Source organism: Macaca nemestrina, chromosome 5 (genome assembly GCF_043159975.1).
Source record: "Macaca nemestrina isolate mMacNem1 chromosome 5, mMacNem.hap1, whole genome shotgun sequence".
In the NCBI taxonomy this organism is placed as follows: domain Eukaryota; kingdom Metazoa; phylum Chordata; class Mammalia; order Primates; family Cercopithecidae; genus Macaca; species Macaca nemestrina.
The window spans coordinates 141,007,231-141,029,475 of NC_092129.1; the positions used below are offsets into that span (position 1 = coordinate 141,007,231).

Genomic DNA, 22,245 nt, shown 5'->3' on the forward strand with positions numbered 1-22,245 from the left:
TCCCTGCTCTGTGTGGAGACCCTCTGCTCCCCAGCATGGGCTCAGAGGCCATGCTACCTGGGGCTGGGTTCCAGCTCTGTCCCTTTCACTGCCGAAAGACACTTCATCTCCTGTGCCTCTGTTTCTCCTTATCTGTAAAAGGAGAGTAATACGCAGAACTACTTCATAGGGCTGTTCGAGGTGAAGGAGTTTGGAACATTGCCTGACATACAGTAAATGCTCAAATAAATGCAAGTTATTATTATTTCTATGATCTGGTGATTTTCACTGAATATTTGCCAGTTTTTTTGTGTGTGTGTGCTAATGCTGACTAAGTCCACTGTCTGGCATTAGCCAGAACATGTCAGCCTTTGCTGCTTCCCTTTTGTCACCCACTGAGGTCTGGGCCTCGTTGTTAGGGGCTTGAGACACAGCTCTGGCCTCTGGTCCACACTGATCAGTTTGCCTGCCAGTCATGTGCCCATCCATGTCTCATGCACTCAGCCTCCCAGGTGCTACATGCTGTGCAAGACCGATTAATTTCATATCATACTCCAATCTTCTGAAGTAGAGACTGTTTACTAATGAGAAATTGATGCTCAGAGAGGTTAAGTGACTTGCCCAAGGTCACACACAAAGAAGTGGCAGAACTAGGATTCAAGCCCATATTTTCTCAGTTCAGAAGTCCTTGCTCAACCACAAAGTCATACTGCCTCTTGCAATATCCCCAAGATGGGACCCTCCAGCACCTGCCAGGACCTTCATGGGGTCTGGACACACTCAGGAACCCTGCATCTCTCAGAGTCTCAGCCTGTCTCAGCTGGGGAGGACCTTAGAAATTACTGGGTCCAACCCCTTCATTTTGTGCATGGAGAGATGGAGGCTCAGAGGGGGAAGGGACTTACCCAGGGTCACTCAATGAGCTAGGGACAGAATGGGCCCAGCTGTAGGACTCATTCTTCCCTGTCTTTCCTTCCAGACTGGGCTGGGGGGCTTAAGTCACACCTGTCTCACTGAGACCTGTAGAAGATTAGGGCTGATGTACTGGGTGGTGAAGTCCTCGCTGGGCTCTGGCAGTGCCAGGTGCTCGGAAGTGGCCTTCCCCATCCAGGCCCTCCTAAGCCTGTGGCCTTGCCTTCCTCTTTATTACGCTGTAGGCTCCACGAGCTCAGGAACTACAGTTGTATCCCCATTGCCTGGCTCACTAATAAGATACATTTCTTCACACATGCATTCAGCATTTGCCATGTCCCTGGTCCTGGGCCAGAGGCCCAAGGTATAGCAGTGAAAAAGACAGAAAATGCCTGCCCTCAGGGAAGTTTGCATTCCCAGTAAGAAAGAGATAGACAATGAATGAAACAGCTAGGCAAAAATGCATAGTACTTAAGATGGTGGTAAGTGATATGGAGAAAAATAAAAATAAAAGGGAAGGAGCATAGGGAGTGGGGATGGGGGGCTTTGTAATTTTAATAGGGTGGTCCTAGAAGGTCTCTGTAAGGTAACATATGAGCCTTGGAGGAGGTGAAGGAGTGAGCCATGATGTCATCTAGGGGGAGAGCATTCCAGGCAGAGGGAACAGCAAGTGCAAAGGCCCTGAGGTGGGGGCATGCCTGGGATGTTTCAGGGATTGTAAAGTGCCTGGAGGATGTAACCGGAGCAGATAAAACAAGAGGGAGAGCTGGTGGATGGGGTCAAAGGGGAACATGAGGTGGGCTAGATCCTAGGGGGCCTTTCCAGTCATGGTAAGGACTTTATCTTTTCCCCTGAGGAAGGTGGGAGCCATGGGGAGTTGGGAGCAGAGGGGAGGACAGGATCTGACTTAGGATTGAACAGGAGTTAAATGAGTTGCTCTACTGAGTTGCCAGTAGAACGTCCAAGGGCAAGCCAGAGGAGGCAGTCTGGATACTGGGCTGCTCCTGCGGGATTCCGGGTAAGACCCGGGATAACCTGGGCCCACCTTGTGGCAGCAAAGGAGGATGGATCTGAGATCAGATCTAACAGGATCAGGATGTGGGCGTGACACAGAGAGGAGTGGAGGTTGACTCTTAGAGTTTGGGATTTACCAACTGCAATGAGTGAAGAAGACAGAACTTTCAGTTTTGGTCCAGGAACCAGGAAACTTGGATTCATGTCTCAGCTGTCACCCGCTTGCTCAGCGACCCTGGGCAAATCTCTTCCCCTCTCAGGGCTTGGTGTCTTCTCCTGTAAAATGGATGCGATCCCTGCCAGCTCCTGTGCATTGAGGAGGACACATACCTCATATACCTGCCGCCCCTTCTTGTCCACAGGGAGCCAGCGCCGGCAGCCACCATGGCATCACGCATAGGGCTGCGCATGCAGCTCATGCGGGAGCAGGCACAGCAGGAGGAGCAGCGGGAGCGCATGCAGCAGCAGGCTGTCATGCATTACATGCAGCAGCAGCAGCAGCAGCAACAGCAGCAGCTCGGGGGGCCGCCCACCCCGGCCATCAACACCCCCGTCCACTTCCAGTCGCCACCACCTGTGCCTGGGGAGGTGTTGAAGGTAGGGCCTGTTCTGGCCTGCCCCCTACCCTGTCCCCACTAGTCCCAGCCTCCCCTAGAGCCCTTGCCTTTTCCCCGTCCCAGGTGCAGTCCTACCTGGAGAATCCCACATCCTACCATCTGCAGCAGTCGCAGCATCAGAAGGTGCGGGAGTACCTGTCCGAGACCTACGGGAACAAGTTTGCCGCCCACATCAGCCCGGCCCAGGGCTCTCCGAAGCCCCCACCAGCTGCCTCCCCAGGAGTGCGAGCTGGACACGTGCTGTCCTCCTCCGCTGGCAACAGTGCTCCCAATAGCCCCATGGCCATGCTGCACATTGGCTCCAACCCTGAGAGGGAGGTGAGTGAGGAGCTGGCCAGTGGCTGTGCTGCTTGCAGAGCTCGTGCCCACTGCTGTGCTTCTGAGACTCGCGGTCTAATGGCAGAAGCAGGGGTGCCACCTTCGGGGAGCCTCAGTCTGAGGTGGGGACAGAGCTCTCCTCAGGGAGCCCCAATCTCGGGGGGGGAGACACAGCCCTGCCCTCAGGGAGCCTCACAGAGGAAATGCCATCCTTACTTTCAAAAGCTCTGCTAGGAAGCCAGGTGCTGTGGCTCACGCCTATCATCCCAACACTTTGGGAGGCTGAGGCGGGCAGATCACTTGAGGTCAGGAGTTTGAGACCAGCCTGGCCAACGTGGTGAAACCCCATCTCTACTAAAATACAAAAATTAGCTGGGTATGGTGGTGCGCACCTGTAATCCCAGCTACTCGGGAAGCTGAGGCAGGAGAATCGCTTGAATCAGGAAGGCGGAAATTGCAGTGAGCTGAGATCGCGCCACAGCACTTCAGCCTGGGTGACAGAGTGAGACTCCTTATCAAAAAAAAAAAAAGCTCTGCTAGGGAGAAACAGAAGGCGTATCTGGGAAAGCCCAGCACACTCCCCAAGCCAGAGACAGAAGTGAGATCAAGGAAGCTCCCTGGGCAGGTAGGCTCCTTGGCAAGAACCGTGGCTTCACATTGGGCCAGTGGGACCTGGACAGCTCATCTCTTCTCTGGGCCTATTTCCTCTTTCCCCAGATAAGTAGGTTGGGTGAGGTGGGCTCCAAGGTCCCTCCAGGTCAGTGGCTGTCCCATTGCCTCTTCCCCCTGCCCATCTCCTGGTGGGCCCTCCCCAGATGGACTTTTCTCTTTTCCAGTTTGATGATGTCATTGACAACATTATGCGTCTGGACGATGTCCTTGGCTACATCAATCCTGAAATGCAGATGCCCAACACGGTACTGCTGGCCAAGGTGGGGTGGGTGTGCAAGGGTTCTAGGGAGGGGGACACCCACAGTGGCTCTGAGCCTGGAGAGAGCTGGAGACAGGGTTCTCACTGGGCAGAGCTGGCATGCTTCTGTAGAGATAACGGTCATTTTCATTAAATAATGTGACAAGGGCCAGGGCCAAGAGGAATTAAGAAGCAAGAAGGATGTGCCTCAGCCTCTGCACACCATGGGGCTTCAGAGGGGAGAAGGGGCTGGGGACATGGAGCGGGCCTGGTTGGGGAGCTTTCCAGGTTGGGGAAGGGGCAGGGGGAGGCAGGGAGAGCACTGCACGGGTGGAGGGACAGTGTGTCTATAGGAAGGTGTGGAACTAATGAGTTCCTTTGGGGACCTGGGCCTCCCCTCCTTTACCAAGCCCGGAGCCCAACAGGCAAAAGCCTGTCTGTGTCCCTCACTCCATGGGGCAAGTGATCTGGGGCTGGCCTTGTCCCCAACCACAGGAACACTCCCTCTGGCAGCTTCCTTCGTCTCCTGGCAGAGGTGGGGTGGCAGGTGGGGAGGAGCTGGGCTTGGAGTCAAAAGGCCTGGCTTCTGGCTTTTGCTGTGACCTTAGGAAATCCCTCAAGCATACTAAACCCCAGTTTTCTCAGCTGCAAAATGGGGGTGATGCTCTCTAGCCACAGGATTGTGGGAAGATTCGATGAGGGAAGAAGTTGAGGGCAAGCCTGTACCAAGGTGACAGGTGTGTGCACTGAGCAGGGGGGATTGCCGGTGCCTCTCCTGCCCGCTTTTCTTTGGAGCTCCTGAATCTCAGCTGCTTACTCCTGCCTTTGGGCATGAGCCTTTTACCCTGATCCTGGCCCCAGCCCATGCCACCAAGGGAAAGTCCCCAGTTCCTGTGGTGGGGAGTCAATCCTTAGTCCCCACTGCCCTGGTGACATCGCTGAGTGGCCTAGCAGGAGCTGGCCGGGACTGGTTGGGTCCAAAACTACAGCTAGCAGGGGCAGCGAGGGCTGAGGAGGGAGGGAGGGTGCGAGCGATTGGTCCCTTTAGTAGTTCCTGTGTACACTGTGGGGTGTCTGGGCCTGTGATTTGTTCTGCATGTTTCTGTGGCAGGATATCTTTCCAGAGCTCAGATCTCTCCCTGTCAGACTCCTGCTTAAACTTCTCTTGGCTGCCCATTCCAAAACTCCAGTATCTTTGCAAGTCAAACACTGTACTGGGGATCCAGATACATCTGCCCTGCCTGCAGCACCTCCACCCCCACCACTTCTGCCCCTTGAGCTGCTGGAATTATGCTCTGCCAAGCGGCCCTGTCTGCTTGTGCCCTGGCGGCTGCCCGGAGTGCCTTGTCTCACATCTCTGCTCAGACTCTACTGAGTTCCACGCCCTCCAGGAAACTGTCCAGAAACTCTAGAATTGATTAGATGACCTGCTCTAGGGCTTCCATAATGCCTGGCTGGGGCCTAATCCTATCACATATTATTGGTTGGATCACTCTCTCAGCCACTCTAGGCCAGGGGCTCCTTGAGGGCAGGGAATGCATCTTATTCAGCTCTGGACTCTGCAGACTTTCAAGGTGAATTGCTGGGTGAAGGGGTCCAAGGTGAATTCTGACACTCTGGGTGTCCCCGGGAAGGACTGATTCTGGGATGACAGGCCCCAGAGGGGGCTCCCCGTGGACAGGGGGATACTCATGGGTCTCCCTCACCCCCCACCCCACAGCTACCCCTGTCCAGCAGCCACCTGAATGTGTACAGCAGCGACCCCCAGGTCACAGCCTCCCTGGTGGGTGTCACCAGCAGCTCCTGCCCTGCGGACCTGACCCAGAAGCGAGAGCTCACAGGTACTGCCTCCCTCTATCCCTGTGCCTTTGAATACCCAACTCCTCTTCCTTTTCTCCCTCCCTCTCAGCTCCTCTCTCCTCCTCTTTTGGCCTCCAGATGCTGAGAGCAGGGCCCTGGCCAAGGAGCGGCAGAAGAAAGACAATCACAACTTAAGTGAGTCCTGCCCTTCCCCGTCTCCCTGCCTCCCTCTTCCTTGTTCTCACCTGGGCTGGCTAAAAAGCCACTCCCTGACCTGCACAGGTGGAAGGCTTCCCTGCTCATGGCCAATTCACTTGCAGATGGCTTAAGCCCTCCCACTGCTGTCACTCAGTGGTGCCTGGGTCTATTAGTGCTGTCTTTCCACTAGACCTCTTTAGGAGGGGGTGGGAAGGATTCCTGGAAGGGGTATTCATGAAACCCCCAGTTTATCAGGTTGTTTTCTGGGTTAAGGCATGGGAGCTGGGGCGTCAGAGTTCTGTGTAGCGGGGAAGAGTCCTACCCCAGGCAGCTTTGCTGTGCTGCCAGCATCACTAGGGCTGATTCTACCTTTCAGCGCTGTTAATTATGTCTGGCCTTTGCCCTGGACCCCCTCATCCCTGTAGAAATCCAAATCTGTCACCTCTTACTTCCTAGAAGGACAAATCTAAGCTGCAGGTTGCCCTGAAGCACCCCTCCCTGGGTTGGATACTTCTCCCCGTGGGGCGGAGGATCCCCATCCCTCTAATTGCTCCTTCTGGAATCTGTTACCTTTAGTTGAAAGGAGACGAAGGTTCAACATCAACGACCGCATCAAGGAGTTGGGAATGCTGATCCCCAAGGCCAATGACCTGTGAGCAGGTTTCTGAGGGGGAGGGTGATGGGTCTGTGGTGGGCAGCAGCTGACAAGTAGTATCTGCCCTCAGCCCTGTGCTAGTTGCTAGGTTGGGAGCAGAATTCCTTCTAGAAGCTCATCTATTTGAGAAAAGATCTCTCCCTCTCCCAAATCAGGAAAGCTCAAGACAGATGAATTTCTGTCCTGGAAGTGAGGCTGAGGTCAAGGGAGGATTCCTGGAGGAGGAGTCATGCTGAGAAAGTTTTCTTAAGGCCATTTGGCTGGTAGACAAGAGGCTGGGCTCACGTCTGTAATCCTAGCATTTTGGGAAACTGAGGCAGGCAGATCACTTGAGGTCAGGAGTTCAAGACCAGCCTGGCCAACATGGCGAAACCCCATCTCCACTAAAAATACAAAAATTAGCTGGGCACAGTGGTGTGTGCCTGTAGTGCCAGCTACTTGGGAGGCTGAGACGGGAGAATTGATTGAACCCAGGAGGCGGAGGTGGCAGTGAGCCAAGATCTCGCCACTGCACTGTACTCCAGCCTGGGCAACAGAACAAGACTCTGTCTCAAAAAAAAAAAAAAAAAAAAAAAAAAGGGTGTTTGAGGGGCAGGAGGAATGAGAGTCCAGGGTAGGCTGGGCTGGAATCTTGGTAGTCTTGGGAAGAAGGCTGCACCGAATTGTCTGGTTTCATGAGATTAATGAGGTGGGCAGTGGCAACAGAAGTCACCAGGGAGGGCCTATTCTGTGCAAACTGAGATTAGCCACCTCCATCTCTAGGTCTGGGGTTGCTGGGTAAGACTGGGACAGGCCACATAAACTCTGCAACCAGAGAAGTGGCAAGGATTTGGCCACTCTTCTGAGCAATACACCTCTAATTTGCCTGGCCTGCTGCTGCAGGGACGTGCGCTGGAACAAGGGCACCATCCTCAAGGCCTCTGTGGATTACATCCGGAGGATGCAGAAGGACCTGCAGAAGTCCAGGGAGCTGGAGAACCACTCTCGCCGCCTGGAGATGACCAACAAGCAACTCTGGCTCCGTATCCAGGTCTGGTTCTGAACTTGGACTTCTTTGGTAACTCTGACCCTTAACCTGGCTCCTGGCCCCAGGGGGGCAGTACTTAGACTTCTGAAGTTGGAGACACAGGAACAATGCCCATTAGGAAGGAGGATGTATCAAGATAGGATGTTTTGCTTTGGTAACAAACAATCCTCAGCATCTTTAAGCAACATATATCAGCTGGAGGTTCTGTTCTGTGAGACCCTCATTCTGGGACCCAGGCTGCTGGGACCTAGCTCTCTGATGGCACATCTAGAGCTGGCTCTTAAAGCCATTGCCACTCTTAAGGTGCCACATGTCACTTCTGTTCAATGGGCTTGGCCAATGCAAGCACACTCTGTGAGTACTCTAACCTCAAGAGGCAGGAAAATGCAAACCTATTACGTACCTGGAAGGTGGAGAGCTGCAATCATTTGGTGGGTGGCACTAGGAATCTCCACAGGGCCAACCTAAAGAACAAGGAGCTTGGCAGAGTCAGCCCTACCAGCTGGAACTGAGAGTTCTAGTCCGGGCTCTGTGTTGAGGCTCTCTTGTCCTCTTTAGACCTGAGGCTGGCCCTTTACACAAAGGGCGATTGGACTGCACCTTGTTTCTCTTTCTTATGGTAGATGATACAATTTACATTAAAATCTAGCACACACAGGCACACTCAAAGTGAAAAATCAAAGTTTCATGAAGGAACGCTCCACTCATCCTTAATAGATGCAATGCATTCTAATAATTTCTATTCTAGTCTAGTCTAGACAAGTCAATTTCAATTAAAAAATAGAAAGTTGGTCAAGACTCACTACAGTGGTTTTACAACCCACTAATGAGTTACCACTTGTAGTCTGAAAAAACACTGGTCTAGACTCTAGAGCTACCCGATGTTTTCTTCCAGTGGAAACACTTTGGGTCTTGGGTGCTGTAGGGCAGGGGCAAGTGCTGTGACAGAGGCCCGGGGAGGGGTCCTGGTGGCTGGTACCCATGGGTGTGTTCCCCAGCTTTCTGTCTGCTCCCCTGCAGGAGCTGGAGATGCAGGCTCGAGTGCACGGCCTCCCTACCACCTCCCCGTCCGGCATGAACATGGCTGAGCTGGCCCAGCAGGTGGTGAAGCAGGAGCTGCCTAGCGAAGAGGGCCCAGGGGAGGCCCTGATGCTGGGGGCTGAGGTCCCTGACCCTGAGCCACTGCCAGCTCTGCCCCCACAAGCCCCACTGCCCCTGCCCACCCAGCCACCATCCCCATTCCATCACCTGGACTTCAGCCACAGCCTGAGCTTTGGGGGCAGGGAGGACGAGGGTCCCCCGGGCTACCCCGAACCCCTGGCGCCAGAGCATGGCTCCCCATTCCCCAGCCTGTCCAAGAAGGATCTGGACCTCATGCTCCTGGATGATTCACTGCTACCGCTGGCCTCTGATCCACTTCTGTCCACCATGTCCCCCGAGGCCTCCAAGGCCAGCAGCCGCCGGAGCAGCTTCAGCATGGAGGAGGGCGATGTGCTGTGACCCTGGCTGCCCCTGTGCCAGGGAACAGGGGCCGGCCTGGGGGCTGGGAGGGCTGGGGGCACCTCCCTCCCACCCTTCAGGCTGCACTGTGTGTGAAGTAGCCACCTGCCCTGCCTTCCTCCTCCCTGCTGGCCCCTGTTTGGACTTAGTGCCTGTCTGGCAACCTGTGGGGTCAGGAGAAGCACCCCCAGGGCAGCCCTCTTGACTGGCCCAGTGGGAAGAGGCCTTCAGCCCCTCTCCGGGAGATGGAATCGTGGGGCAGTGAGGGGCAGGGTGTTCTAGAGGTGAGAAGAGGGCCTGGTGGAGACGCCCTGTCTTCTGAGCCCGACCCCTCATTACCAGTGAAGGACATGCTGAAGGGTCGGGGAGACTCCTTACCTGAAGCAACTGGTCCTGGGGGTGCCCAGGCCTGCCTTTCTGGGACTCAGATGGCAGGAGGTCCGCCCCGCAGCCTGGTCCTCGGCCCTCCCACAGGTGGGCACCCCCCACTTTGGTGCTAACAGCTCTCCACCAGGTGGTGTGAGCGCGGGGGCTGCCAGAAGCGGGAGGGGTCACTGCCGGAAGAGCAGCTGCCCTCCGACCCCCCACTTTGTGCCTTTAGTAAACACTGTGCTTTGTATCCTCTGGTCCTGTCTCTTTGGAGTGGGTCTAGGGCTGACAGCGAACGCGAGGATTCAACCCAGTGGGCCCCCTCCAGAGTGCAGATGCTGCCTGGAGAGGGTCGGGGTGGGGGATACAGGGAAGAGGGAACACGCTTGTCCCCTGGTGTCCCCACGCCTCAGCCTTGCCCGGGGAACCCGAGGGGTTTGGGTGCTGATGGGGGCACGGTCCCTCCTCACGACCACGAGGTGGCGCTGCGGCCACGCCAGTCCCACGGCTCCAACGGCGGCCCGAGCGAGACCAGTTGATGTAGCGAACCAAGTCCGCCGCCGTTAGCTGCTTACTTGGGGCACCCTGGGCCCGGGGTGGGGGGCATGCTGCTTCTGTCCCACCCCTGTTCTGGGGGTGACCTCCCCAGGTGGGCGGCCACCCGGCTCGAGAAGCTGTAGCTGGGCGCTCTGGAGGCGGCGCTCGCCCTCTGTCTGCCAGACGGGCTTCCTAGTAACTGAGGGGCTGCGTCCTGCTAGGGCTTTGGGGAAAGGGACCCCCGTGAGCTAGACAGGGAGGAGACGGGAGCCCAGGACGCTGCGTGGGGGTTACGGGGCCGGGTCCCCCCGCCCCACTCTGGCTCTGGCAGCGAGGCCTGGGCGAGGCCTTTCCTCCGGGCTGCAGTGCTCCGGCCTCTGCTTGGAGACGTTGGTGCTTATACCTCGCCCAGGAAGGGGACATGCGCTGGGGACAGTCAGGGGTCGAGTGGCGGCTGCTCGAGCCCCGGTGCCTGGCGGGAACGGGGAGAGGGTTTTCCGGGCTTCATCCAGTTCCCCTCCGCTCTCCACGGCCGCTTCAGGCAGAGACCAAAATGGCTCCCCGTCATCGCCCTGAGAGGCTGAAGGAGCCTAAAAAAAAAAAAAAAAAAAAAATCCCAGGATGAAAATGGGTAAGAGGGCAATTTCCTCTGTGCAGAACGGGAGATCAAATCAACGTTGAGCAATTAACATGCGAGGGGAGAGAAGGAAAATGGGCCGGGCGGCTGGGCGCTGATGGTGGCCGGGCTGGCGGAGGCTGCAGGATTAATCTCGAGGTCAGATGGAGCCAGGGATGACCTTGTGGAACCAGCCGGGTCGCTGGCGTCTCCTTCTAGTTCCAGGTTCCACCCCACTACCTGGGACTTCAAGACCAGCTTGGCCAACATGGTTAAATCCTGTCTCTACTAATGTAAAAAATTAGCTGGGTGTGGTGGCGTGTGCCTGTAGTCCCAGCTACTCAGGAGGCTGAGGCAGGAGAATCACTTGAACCCAGGAGGCAGAGGATGCAGTGAGCCATCCCTGCATGGAAACTCCTCTGAGCCCCGTCTGGGTCAAGCCCTAAAGTCTGGGAGACACCTGATGATCTATCTAGGCTTGGGCTGCCTTGGCCGGGGGGTGAAGGCTCCGGGAAGTCCCAAGGCCCGTCCTTCAGGCCCCTGAGAAATCTCTCCTGACCCTACTGGCTCTTCCACTTTACCCCGGGGATTCACCTAGTGGAGTGGAGGGCTGCCCACCTGCTTCCTCTCACAGCCCTTCAAGATCACAGATAGCCCTTCCTGCTAGCAGAGGTCTGCTAAAAAGAAATAAAGTTTTAAAACATGTTAAAAAAAAAAAAAAAAAAAAAGATAACTGATATCGCCCCCTCCACCTGCCTACTGGTTTCCTGCCCCTGGACTCCTTCAGCCTGGGATTGGAGTATGGACTGTACATTCGACAGGACAGAGGGTGTGAGTGGGGTTCTGTCCACAAGAGGGTGCCCTGGGCCAGGACTAGGCAGCTGCCTGCCCAGGCTGGTGGGGTTGGGGGACTCTCAGCTTCATTGTACGTTCCAAGCTCTCTGCCTGGGTGGCTTCCATTCTGCCTGGGAGTCCTGCAGTCCTACCGATTTGGTTGAGGCCGGCCCAGGGACTACTTCCAGTATTTCAATAAGCCACCAGAAAGTGTTCCTGTTTCTGAGATCAGCCTGAAGGACCCTCACCTTGTGGCTGGAATGGAATCTGACTGGTGATTATGAACGATTCTGATTCAATAAGAGAGGAATGCATCCTTTAGCAATATTTATTTGATGGACAACACCTTTCCAGGTGTCAGGTCTATGGAGGAATTCTTTTTTTTTTTTTTTTTTTTTTTTTGAGACGGAGTCTCTCTGTCGCCCAGGCTGGAGTGCAATGGTGCAATCTTGGCTCACTGCATCCTCTGCCTCCTGGGTTCAAGTGATTCTCCTGCCTCAGCCTCCTGAGTAGCTAGGACTACAGGCACACGCCACCACACCCAGCTAATTTTTTACATTAGTAGAGACAGGATTTAACCATGTGGCCAAGCTGGTCTTGAACTCCTGACCTCAGTTGATCCACCAACCTCAACCTCCCAAAGTGCTGGGATTATAGGTGTGAGCCACCGCACCCCGGCCTTTTTTTTTTTTTTTTTTTTTTTTTTTTGAGATGGAGTTTTGCTCTTGTTGCCCAGGCTGCAGTGCAATGGCGCAATCTTGGCTCACTGCAACCTCCACTTCCCAGGTTCAAGTGATTCTCCTTCCTTAGCCTCCCGAGTAGCTGGGATTACAGGCACCTGCCATCATGCCCAGCTAATTTTTTTGTATTTTTAGTAGAGATAGGGTTTCATCATGTTGGCCAGGCTGGTCTTGAACTCTTGACCTCAGGTGATCAGCCTTCCTTGGCCTCCCAAAGTGCTGGGATTACAGGTGTGAGCTACCGTGCCCGGCCTGGAAATCCTTATTTAAAAAACAGAGTAGGGCCAGGTGTGGTGGCTTGCACTTGTAATGCCGGTTACTCAGAAGGCTGAGGCAGGAGGATTGCTTGAGGCCAGGAGTTCAAAACCAGCCTGGGCAACATAGCAAGATCTTTAACTCTATTTTTTTTTTTTAAATTAGCCAAGCATGATGGTGCACACATGTGGTCCTAGCTACTCAGGAGGCGGAAATGGGAGGATTGCTTGTGCCCAGAAGTTTGAGGTTGCAGTAAGCTATGATCATGCTATTGCATTCCAGCCTGGGCAATACAGCAAGACCCTGTTTCTAAAAATAAAAAGGCAGGTAAGGACATTGGCTGGTGTGGACACAGGAGGGATAAGCCTGTCTAGCCCCTTCATTTTAAGAAGGCTTAGAGAACAAACAGACATGTACAGTGGGAGAGGAAGCAGAGAAAGAGGTCAAAGCTAGGCAGGAGAGGACAAGAAGCAGTAGCTCCCTCAGATCCCTTGTGGGGCCCTCAGCAGGAGCCAGGCTGCTGGGGTAGCAGAGGTGGTGAGCGTGGAGGATGCAGACAGCGCCCCAGCCCCTGACCCTGCTGTCCTCAGCTCCAGTTCCTGCATCTGTCTGTCCCCACCAGCTGCTCGCCCTGCCTTAGTACCTACCTCCTCAGCCTTAGGAAGTTCTGCATGTCCAGCTGCATCTGCTGGGCGGCCCGCTCCACCGTTGGCAGAATAGGGCCTGGGAGGCGAGAGTTGGAGTGGCAGCCCGGGAGGCGGGAGGCGGTTGCAGGGCCTTGGAATGTGCTGCTTGGAATGCCGTGTTTCCATTCTCCATGGTTCCTTTAAAGCAGAGATTCTTCCTTTACTATTTGACGTCATTAACTTAGTTGAGAGTCTGATACACACTACATACCTTCTCCCCCGACCCCACACACACATGGCCTCCTAAAAACTAACCTCAGGTTCAGCACTCGTGCTCTCAACCCATGCCCCATGCTCTATCTCAAAGCCCATGCCCCTCCTCTGTCTTTCAAGCTGCCTGGCTCAGCTGGAGCTGCTAGAGAGCCCCTTCCCAGGCACCTGGGTGTACTTCCTGCCCCTCACCTCCCGTCCCTCACCTCCTGGGACTCCCACCTCTCGGGGCCCAGGCCCCGTCCCCCTCTCAGACTCCTCCAGCCTCATCTTTTTTCTTTGCTCTGTTCTTTCCGAGGGGGGCAGTGGAATTTATACAATATTTAAGCAGCCAGAGCTGAGTCCGGGAAGATATTATTAATGTAAAAGGGACGGGCTGCAAATGCTTTTGGACCTGGTTACAATTAGAGGGTGATTTTTCTAAAGGTCAATGAATTCAGATAATATCCACAGGGGGGAGAGAAATTTAATACCTTTTTAGTGAATTAATTAATTATAATATTATATCAGCTTGGGGTTCTTTTCCAGAGTGATTAAGGGAGCGATCTGTCTTCTGTGAGGCCGGGGAGTGGCGCCTGCCGCCAGCAAGGACCCTGGCACAGGGCTCAGGATGGGGGCCCTTCCCTCTCCTCTCACCCCTACAGTGGCCAAGGAGCTAGGGGCTTTTTAGACATGAAAGAAGACAGGCTGGACCTGGTCAGGGCTGAGGGCGGTGTGGGTATTGGCCTTTCCCCTTGGCCTGTCTCCTCCACCCCTGGGTCCGGCCCTCCTGCTGCCATGTCACCAGGCCTCATGCCATGGTGGCCTGAAGAGCTGAGAAGTGGGGTATGGCCTCCTTCTTTACACTTGGAGAAACTGAGGCTCATGGGCTTCAGGGACATGCCTTAGACCCACTGTGGGTTAGGACAGACTGAGGTGGCAGAGCTGGCTGGAAATACCGAGAAGACAAGAAGGACCTCCCTAATACCTCCCAAACCAGGCCTTCTGGAAAATCTCCACCAGCCAGAGGTCTGTGGAGCTGCCTGGGAAGCTTCTCCATCTCCAAAAGAGGCTCTTTCAGGGTGTGTAGCGTGCCCAGCCTCTGCTTATAAAATGAAAACGCCCCAGGAATACTGACACCTCCAGTTGCTGTGAGGCCTAAGATTTCTGTCCCTGGAGGGATCTGAAAGTGGCCAAGGAGTGCTGCTTTTCACCCATTTATTCATTTATTCATACACAGTCAAATGTTCATTCAACAAACATTTGTGGCACACCTGCTTTTATGCCATCAGAGAGACTTAAATATCACCTCTTGAGCCCCTGCCCACTTCATCTTAAGCCCAAGCTGCTCATCTGAGCAATGGAGGGTGGGGTGGGGAGACCTCCATGGTCCCTTTCTGTCCAGACAGCAGTCCTAACTCAACCTGAGGGCAAGAAGACTGGCTGGGATGCAGTGGGTTTGTGGAGCAAAGTGGGTGCTCATTAACTCAGCACACCCTGAACACCGACTTTGAGCTGGCCCTGTGCTGGGAGCTGGGGATATGTGGGTGGATAAGGGCCAGCTGGTCCTGGTGACGGGGTGGGCACAGGGAGGCAGACGTGAGCCTGCAATCATGATTCCATGTGGGTTCGGAAAAAGGAGTAGAAGTGACATTAAGCTGGGTTGTGAGGGACCAGACTGACAAGGGGAGAGGGAAGGCGCACGGAAAGAGAGGAAGGGGCGTTCTAGGCATTGGACACAGAGTGTGCAGAGGCCTGACAAATGGGGGTACCTGCAGATAAGAGGGAACGGTGGGACAGTAGATGAGGCTGGGTGGGTGGCCACCTTCATCCCCACCCACGGGCCCAGGCATGTTGACAGGAAGGCAAGGCCATAGGTCGGGTCCAGAAAGGCAGGGAGCAGCAAAGCCAAACAGACTTGCTTTTTTCCCCTTGTTTTTGAGACAGAGTCTCGCCCTGTTGCCCCGGCTGGAAAGCAGTGGAGTGATCATAGCTCACTGCAACCTCAAATTCCTGGGCTCAAGGGATCCTCCTGCCTCAGCCTTCTGAGTAGCTGGGACTACAGACACACACCACCACACCTGGCTGCTTTTTGTATTTTTGTAGAGACTAGGTTTCACTATGTTGCCCAGGTGGTCTCAAACTCATGGCTCAAGTCATCCTCCCGCCTCAACCTCCCAAAATGTTGGGATTACAGGCATTAGCCACCACGCCGGGCCCAGATTGCATTTAAACGTTGGCTCTGCCATGACTTGCTGTGTGACAGAGCCTTTCTGTGCCTCAGTTTCCCTATCTGTAATGGGAGATTGCAATGTCTCCCTCCTAAGGATGTTGTAGGAATTAAAGGAATGACTGAAGGGAAGAGGTCGGCCCTGCGTTTAGCACATGATGTGGCTTCAGATATCTTAGCCTACACATGGCCCTCGAGAGGGTGGATGGGTCAGGGCCATGCCTTCTGTTCTGCCCGAAATTCCTTTTTCCTCTTGAGGGGGTGCCAGCAAAGGCCCTATCCTGGGGACATTTCTTAGGGGGGGGAAATCAATGTTTTCCTCCCCTCATGGCTCAGCCCCATCTTTCCCCACTCCCTGCCTCTGCCCCTCTTCTCCCTTCATGCAACACCCCCTCCGCCCTGACTCCCCCGCAACAGTCTCCTCCCCCACCCCTCCTCTCTCTCCATGTGCAGCGGGCCAGGGAGGGCCTTCCCATTGTACTATCTTTGGGCCCTAAATTAAAATTGATGACATCTTGAAATGAGCAGTGAGGGTAATTTTGCTTCTGAGCCGGGATGCTAATGAGGCCCCTTAATGGTGCAAATGCGGAGCTGACAGGTCGTGTGTCACGCGCCGCAGCGAGGGGGGTAATGGCCGCGGTAAGTGCCGGTAATTACACCCTGTCTTGCTGTATTTTGGCAGGCCTGGTGGGAGAGTGGGGGCTCAATCACCACTGGCGGGGGCACCCCCACCCAGCACGGGATTGACAGCCAGAGATACCCAGTTCCACCCAGCCAGGACCCTCGACTCCAGCCTCACCTAGAATAAGGGGCCTGGGCACAGCCCCCTTGCCCCATGCACACATGGCATGCAAAACACATGCCACAGTCACACCGCTGTGCACCTCCACCTCCCACTCCACACATAACTCCACAGCCTGGGCACTCCCCCAGTGTGCACAAAGCACATGCATAGTCACACACACGCACATGCACACTCACCCGTTATGCATCCCCATACACTTCTACACTCTGCAGATACATACTGCTCCATATACACAGCCTGCACAGCACACACACACGCATGCACACAAATACATTCTCAAAGAGCACACATGCATGGAGCACCTACTGTGCTCTATGAGCTCTATGTCTGTGAACTCTGCTCCTCCCAACTCTTCTGAAATAGGTGTTATTCTCATTTTATGACACAGGAAAACTGAGCCTTGGGAGATTCAGCAACTTGTGTAAGATCACACAGCTAGGCAGCAACAGAGACAGGACTGGAATCCAGCTGTTTTTACTTTGCAATCTTTTCAGCCCCCATATTTCCTCCTATGTATGCATGCATATACACCTCTCATTGTATACACACGGGCTTGCATGTGTGCACACAGTCATCACCCGCAGATCACGTAGATCCTCTGTGCACCCAAAGACACATACAAAGGCATTGTTCAAATACCTATGCATTGCTGACACACATATGCAAGGTGTGCTTGGTGTGTACACACATATGTGCACATGTGTCACACGGTGCTTGCACCCCTCACACGTGGTGAGCAGGATATCATGGAGAAGGAAGCCTAGTTTCCTACATGGGGAACTAGGCATGTAGCCGCTCCAGGTTTCGGCATCTCAATCTCTAAAGAAGGGGAAATAAATCCTACTCCACTTCCCTCCCCAGCACTTAACTGTTGTTAAAGCAGAATGACAGCTACACAAAGGACTGCGACGTGCCCTTCTACAAACCCCCAGCAGAATCACACGCTGGGTGCACGTACATGCATTGTACGATTGTGCACGCACTGTCCAAATGGCGTCTAAGCTCTCTGTACGTACAACATTGTATTTAGATACATCTCTGCACACACACTGTACACATGCTGTGAACACACATCACAGCACCTGTGCAGTACCCTAAGTGTACCTGCCAGTGAAAATGGAAACCCCACAAGCCCATGGGTACTTGTCATATGTATACACTACATCCCTCCCTCCTCTCCCCCAGAAATGTGTATCAATTCCATGATTACAGTAGAGGTTAAAAGTATAGACTTTGGGCCAGGCGCGGTGGCTCACGCCTGTAATCCCAGCACTTTGGGAGGCAGAGTCGGGTGGATCATGAGGTCAGGAGATCGAGACCATCCTGGCTAACTCAGTGAAACCCTGTCTCTACTAAAAATACAAAAAAAAAAAAAAAAAAAAAAAAATAGCCTGCCATGGTGGCGGGCACCTGTAGTCCCAGCTACTAGGGAGGCTGAGGCAGGAGAATCGAGTGAACCCAGGAGGCAGAGCTTGCAGTGGGCCGAGATCGCACCACTGCACTCCAGCCTGGGTGACAGAGTGAGACTCGGTCTCAAAAAAAAAAAAATATATATATATATATATATATATATATATATATATATATATAGACTTTGGAGTTGGACTGACTGGGCTCTTGGCCTGGGTCTACCACTTTATTTGCTGTATGACCTCAGGCAAATTACTTGACCTCTCTGTGCCTCATTGTCTCCTCTGTTAAATGGGGATAATAATAGTGTATCTGCCTCAAGGGATGCTATCAGGTTAAATGAGTTGACAGATGTAAAGCACTTAGTGCCTGGCATGCAGTAAGCCCCAGTGAGTGTTGTGATAAGGTGTACAACTACAACAAAGGAGCATACCTCGGGGTGTGACAAGCACCAAGGAGCAGGCAGTGTAAGGCAGAGGCGGGAATGCCCATATAAGGCTGGGGCAGTCAAGGAGGGCCTCCTGTAGGAAGAGGGATTAGGGCTGAGCCTTGAAAAACTGTAGTTCCATTTATTGAGTACCTGCGCTGGCCCTGTGCTACATGCTTTATATGAATTATCCCAGTGAGCCTTCTGCAAACCCTGGGAGGTGACCATGGTTATGTCCATGTTAGAGATGAGGCGGAAAAGATGCAGAGAGACTCAGTAACTCATCCAAGGACAAGGGCCTAGATAAGAAAAGGAGAGGAGGCACAGGAATTCCAGGCGGGATGTGCAGCTTCTGTTAGAAATAGAGCAACAGATGGGAAACACACCCGGAGGGCTTTCCTTGCTACACTGTCACAGTTTCCAGTTAATGAGAAGGGGGTGAGCATCTGGAGGGGGCGCTGACCTAATTGCTGTGTCTCTTGCAGTGACAACAGGGACCTGTGGGGAGTGGGAGTGGCTGGCACTGCCCACAGCATGCTCAGGGCAGGGGCCAGAGCTGGGCATCTGATTTGCCTCCCTTGCCTCCTCCCCCACCAAGAGCCAGGGCCTGACCCAGCTCGGGAAGAGGTGGGTCCTCCTGCTCAGGCCCTGGAGCCCGGGCCTGGATCCCTGGAAAGGGACCTGGACAGGTGAGAAGCATGGAGGAGTTGGTGAGGGGTCAGTGAGCAAATCTCTGCCCGCTCCACCCTGAAGCCAGCGCTGCCGCACCCCAGGGCTGGTTCCTGGAGATGTCTACATGAGGAATAAACTGTGGGCCAGGACGCTGAGGCTCCCCTCAAACTGGCCTTAATATCCCTGTTGCCTCATGTCCTTTAAACTCTGCAGGGCCCGACAAGCCCATTCACTGCCCCTTGGAGAGATCGTAGATTTTTCCCCTCAGTGTTTCTCATGGGCTGTTCCTGTTTGTAGTGCAGTTTTTGACATTCAGCAAGCAGCTCCCCACAAATAACCTCCTGTCCCCCCGCCCCACAAATAACCTCTAGCCCTCCTCACCCATGCACCCACCCTTCTTTCTTGCTCGCGTAGAGAAGGCAGCAAGGTGGAGAAGGAGCGGAAGGGCCATGGCTTCCGAGGCCCGGGACGTGGGTTGGCATCCCACCTCCTCCCCATCCTAGTGTCGGGGCTTGGGGAAGTCCTCCACCCTTATCTCTGTGCCTTTGTTTTTTCCTCTTTGGTCAGGTGGGGACAACAATGCAACCTCCCAGGCTGGGGTGTCCCCGGGGTTGGTGTGAATAGCAGCTAGCACAGCACTTGCCCCGCGCTGGGGCGGGGTGGTACCCAAGGAGGGATCACAGCATTTATTGTCCAGATAAGGAGACCCTGAAAGTGGAAGAGGACACTGTTAAAGGTCACACCAGGGCAACACACGACAACTGGGACTGTCTCCGGAGCAGCAAGATGCGTGATCACTGGTCTATGAAGCGTCTGCACCCTTTCTGCCCACCCGCCGTGGTGGGATGGGCTGGGGCGTCTGTGTGCACACATGGAATAGCTAGGGCTGGTTCACCTTGGGGAGGAAGAACAGGTTGGGTGTGGAGGTGTATAGAGAGGTAGGAGCAGAATCTCAGGAGCCAGAGGTGACATCCTAGACACAAGGAAGGTGGAGCTGTTGGGGGTGGCCCCCAAGGCTAGACAGAGGAGAGAAAATCTGAGGGTGGGAGAGCGGGGTCGGGGGACTCAAATCTGCAGACAAGCTTGGAGGTATGAACAACCCCCATTCCAGATCACAGTGACAGCCCCCCTTGTGGAGCACCTGCTTACAAAGAAGGCACTGCTCTGAGTACTTTTCATGCATTTGCTCATCCACTTCCCACAACAAGCCTATGGAGAGGGTACTATCCTTGTCTCCATTGTACAGAGGAGGAAACTGTGGCAGAGAGGGGTTGAGTAACTTGCCCAATGTCACACTGCTAGGAAGGACAGAGCTGAAATTTGAGCCCAGGCAGCCTGCTCCTCTTCCCTGGGGCCCTCCCTGCTCCTGGCTCTGCCAAGAAGTTAAGCTGTGTTGCTGGGGGGCAGATGGCTCCATGGAAGGGGCAAGTCCCCTTCCCAGCCCAGGTCCCAGTTTCCAACTCTGTGGGACCCAGCAAATTCTGCAGGAGGCTGCTGGGCCAGGAGACAGCAGCTTGGCTTTGGAGACGGCCTGTTTGGACCTGGCTCCACCCCTCACTTGCAGTGTGAACCTCCCGGGTATATTTCTCAATTTTGTGGAGCCGGCCTCCTCAACGTGGGAGAGGCCTGTTCCGTTGGGTGTCGGGAGGTTCAACATTCTCAGCTGTGGGAGGCGACTGGCATGAGTGGCCTTTCGAGAAGGCTGGTTCCCTCTCACTGTCTGAGCTGGGCCTGTCCTGGGCTCCTCTTACCCTAGGGAGGAGGAAGCTCAGTGCTCTGGCGCACATGTTTACTCCCGATCTGTGCCGGGGGTTTTGAAGGAGGATGGCTGCAAAGGCCAAGATCCAAGATGCTCAGTGATCATTTGTGTCATGATTATGGAAGGGCAGCTAGCTTCAGGCCAGGGCGGCGAGTGCTATTCCAGCTGAGGCTCTGGAGCAGGCTGGGCTCGGGCACTGGGCTGGGTGGTGGGGCTGCCACCAACTCTGGGCCCCTCAGGTACCTTCACTGGTAGGTCCTAGGAAAGGGGTGGGGAACAGAGGGGGCTGCCTCCTAATGAACAATTAGTGTCTGCTGCGTGGCTAATCATGTGGTTCCGTGTAATTAAGAAGTTAATTAGTGCTGTGTCAATTAAGGTTTAATTAGTCCCCTCTTCAGAGAAGCCTGAAAGACCTTCCTGCTGGAAGCTTCTGGAATGGAAGGTGGGGGAGTGGGAGGCAGATGGAAGAGGGAACAGTGGGTGTGGAGGGGGCCCCACTTCCTCTTGTGCCCCTCCCAGTTCTGGGATCAGTGACTTGCTGCCCCCAGCCCCACCCGGCTGGACCTGGTCATGAGGACTTCGGGGCCCTACAAGGCTGTCTTGTACCACCAGGGCTGGCTCACTCCGGAGTGATGCTATCCTGTGGCGCTCTTGTGGAAGGCCCTCTTAAGCGACTGCACCCTGTTCTCTACGTCTGCTTTTGGCTAACTTTCTTTTTTTTTCTTTTTTTGAGACGAAGTTTCACTCTTGTTGCCCAGGCTGGAGTGCAGTGGCGCGATCTCGGCTCACTGCAACCTCCGCCTCCCAGGTTCATGAGATTCTCCTGCCTCAGCCTCCTGAGTAGCTGAGATTACAGGCATGAGCCCCCATGCCCAGCTAATTTTGTATTTTTAGTAGAGACGGGATTTCTCCATGTTGGTCAGGCTGGTCTCTAACTCCCGACCTCAGGTGATCCACCCACCTCGGCCTCCCAAAGTGCTGGGATTACAGGCGTGAGCCACCATGCCTGGCCGTCCCTACTTTTTACCACTCCCTTCATCCATGATGGACATCATTGAATGTACGACTTCCAAGCACATCTTGGATCATTTCTTTAGGACATGACTACGAGAAAAGATGAGGCGTTTGGTGTGATCTTCTGCTAACCCCCCTCTGCCCTTGCCATCTAATCAGAGTTGCTTGGGGCCATCGCTGCCCTGACGGCCTCTTTTCTCTAGTGTCTGTTCACCCCACTGCAGCTGCCACATGCCTGCTTCCTCTGCCTTTCATCTTTTTACTCTTGATGCTATTATGAGCACCAATTGACTTCACCTTCCAGTAAGTTCTGACCTGGATAGTTCCCTGGTGCTTCCGCGAGGAAACCCATAGTCCTTGGTGGTCCCTCTGTCGCATCCCAGCTGTTGGCTGCTTCTCTGAGTTCCCCCAATCATTCAGCTGGACAAGGCTCCTCTCCTGCCCAGAGGTGCCCATCTCTGACCTTCTGTGACTGCTTATGTTGGATTTTCCTCTGAACTCCAGATTTCCCAAACCAAACACCAGCTGCTCTGTGAAACTTTTCCTGATTCCCTCCACTCAGAGGGATAGTTCCAACTTCAGAACAACAGAGGAAGGAGACTGGTAGAGATTATGCCTCCTGCTTGACCTCCTGCCAGGTGTGGGCAAGATGGCATTGCTGGGCCATGGCAGCATGTGGTCAGAGAGGGTTGTGCAGTAAGTCCCCTACTCTCTGAATGGAGGGAGGCACTCAGTACCGTCACTCTGGCCCAGAGCCATCCTTGCACTTCAG

At 54.4% G+C, this 22,245-nt stretch overlaps 1 protein-coding gene across 8 annotated transcripts in view; it reads left to right on the forward strand.

Moving 5' to 3' along the window:
* The window catches only part of LOC105489619 (transcription factor EB), a 53,408-nt gene extending 43,859 nt beyond the window's left edge, over nucleotides 1-9,549 (forward strand). For 5 of the 8 annotated variants that reach the window (XM_011754578.2, XM_011754580.2, XM_011754584.3 and 2 more), the window contains exons 2-9: nucleotides 2,268-2,502; nucleotides 2,586-2,840; nucleotides 3,677-3,772; nucleotides 5,471-5,591; nucleotides 5,689-5,745; nucleotides 6,325-6,400; nucleotides 7,286-7,433; nucleotides 8,451-9,549. In XM_011754578.2, the coding sequence (XP_011752880.1) occupies nucleotides 2,268-2,502; nucleotides 2,586-2,840; nucleotides 3,677-3,772; nucleotides 5,471-5,591; nucleotides 5,689-5,745; nucleotides 6,325-6,400; nucleotides 7,286-7,433; nucleotides 8,451-8,930 (1,468 nt within the window). In that variant the 3' untranslated portion in view covers nucleotides 8,931-9,549. The remainder of the gene's footprint in view (nucleotides 1-2,267; nucleotides 2,503-2,585; nucleotides 2,841-3,676; nucleotides 3,773-5,470; nucleotides 5,592-5,688; nucleotides 5,746-6,324; nucleotides 6,401-7,285; nucleotides 7,434-8,450) is intronic. The other 3 variants (XM_011754579.2, XM_011754585.3, XM_011754587.3) reach the window with 1 other exon arrangement.
* Nucleotides 9,550-22,245: the final 12,696 nt, after the last annotated feature.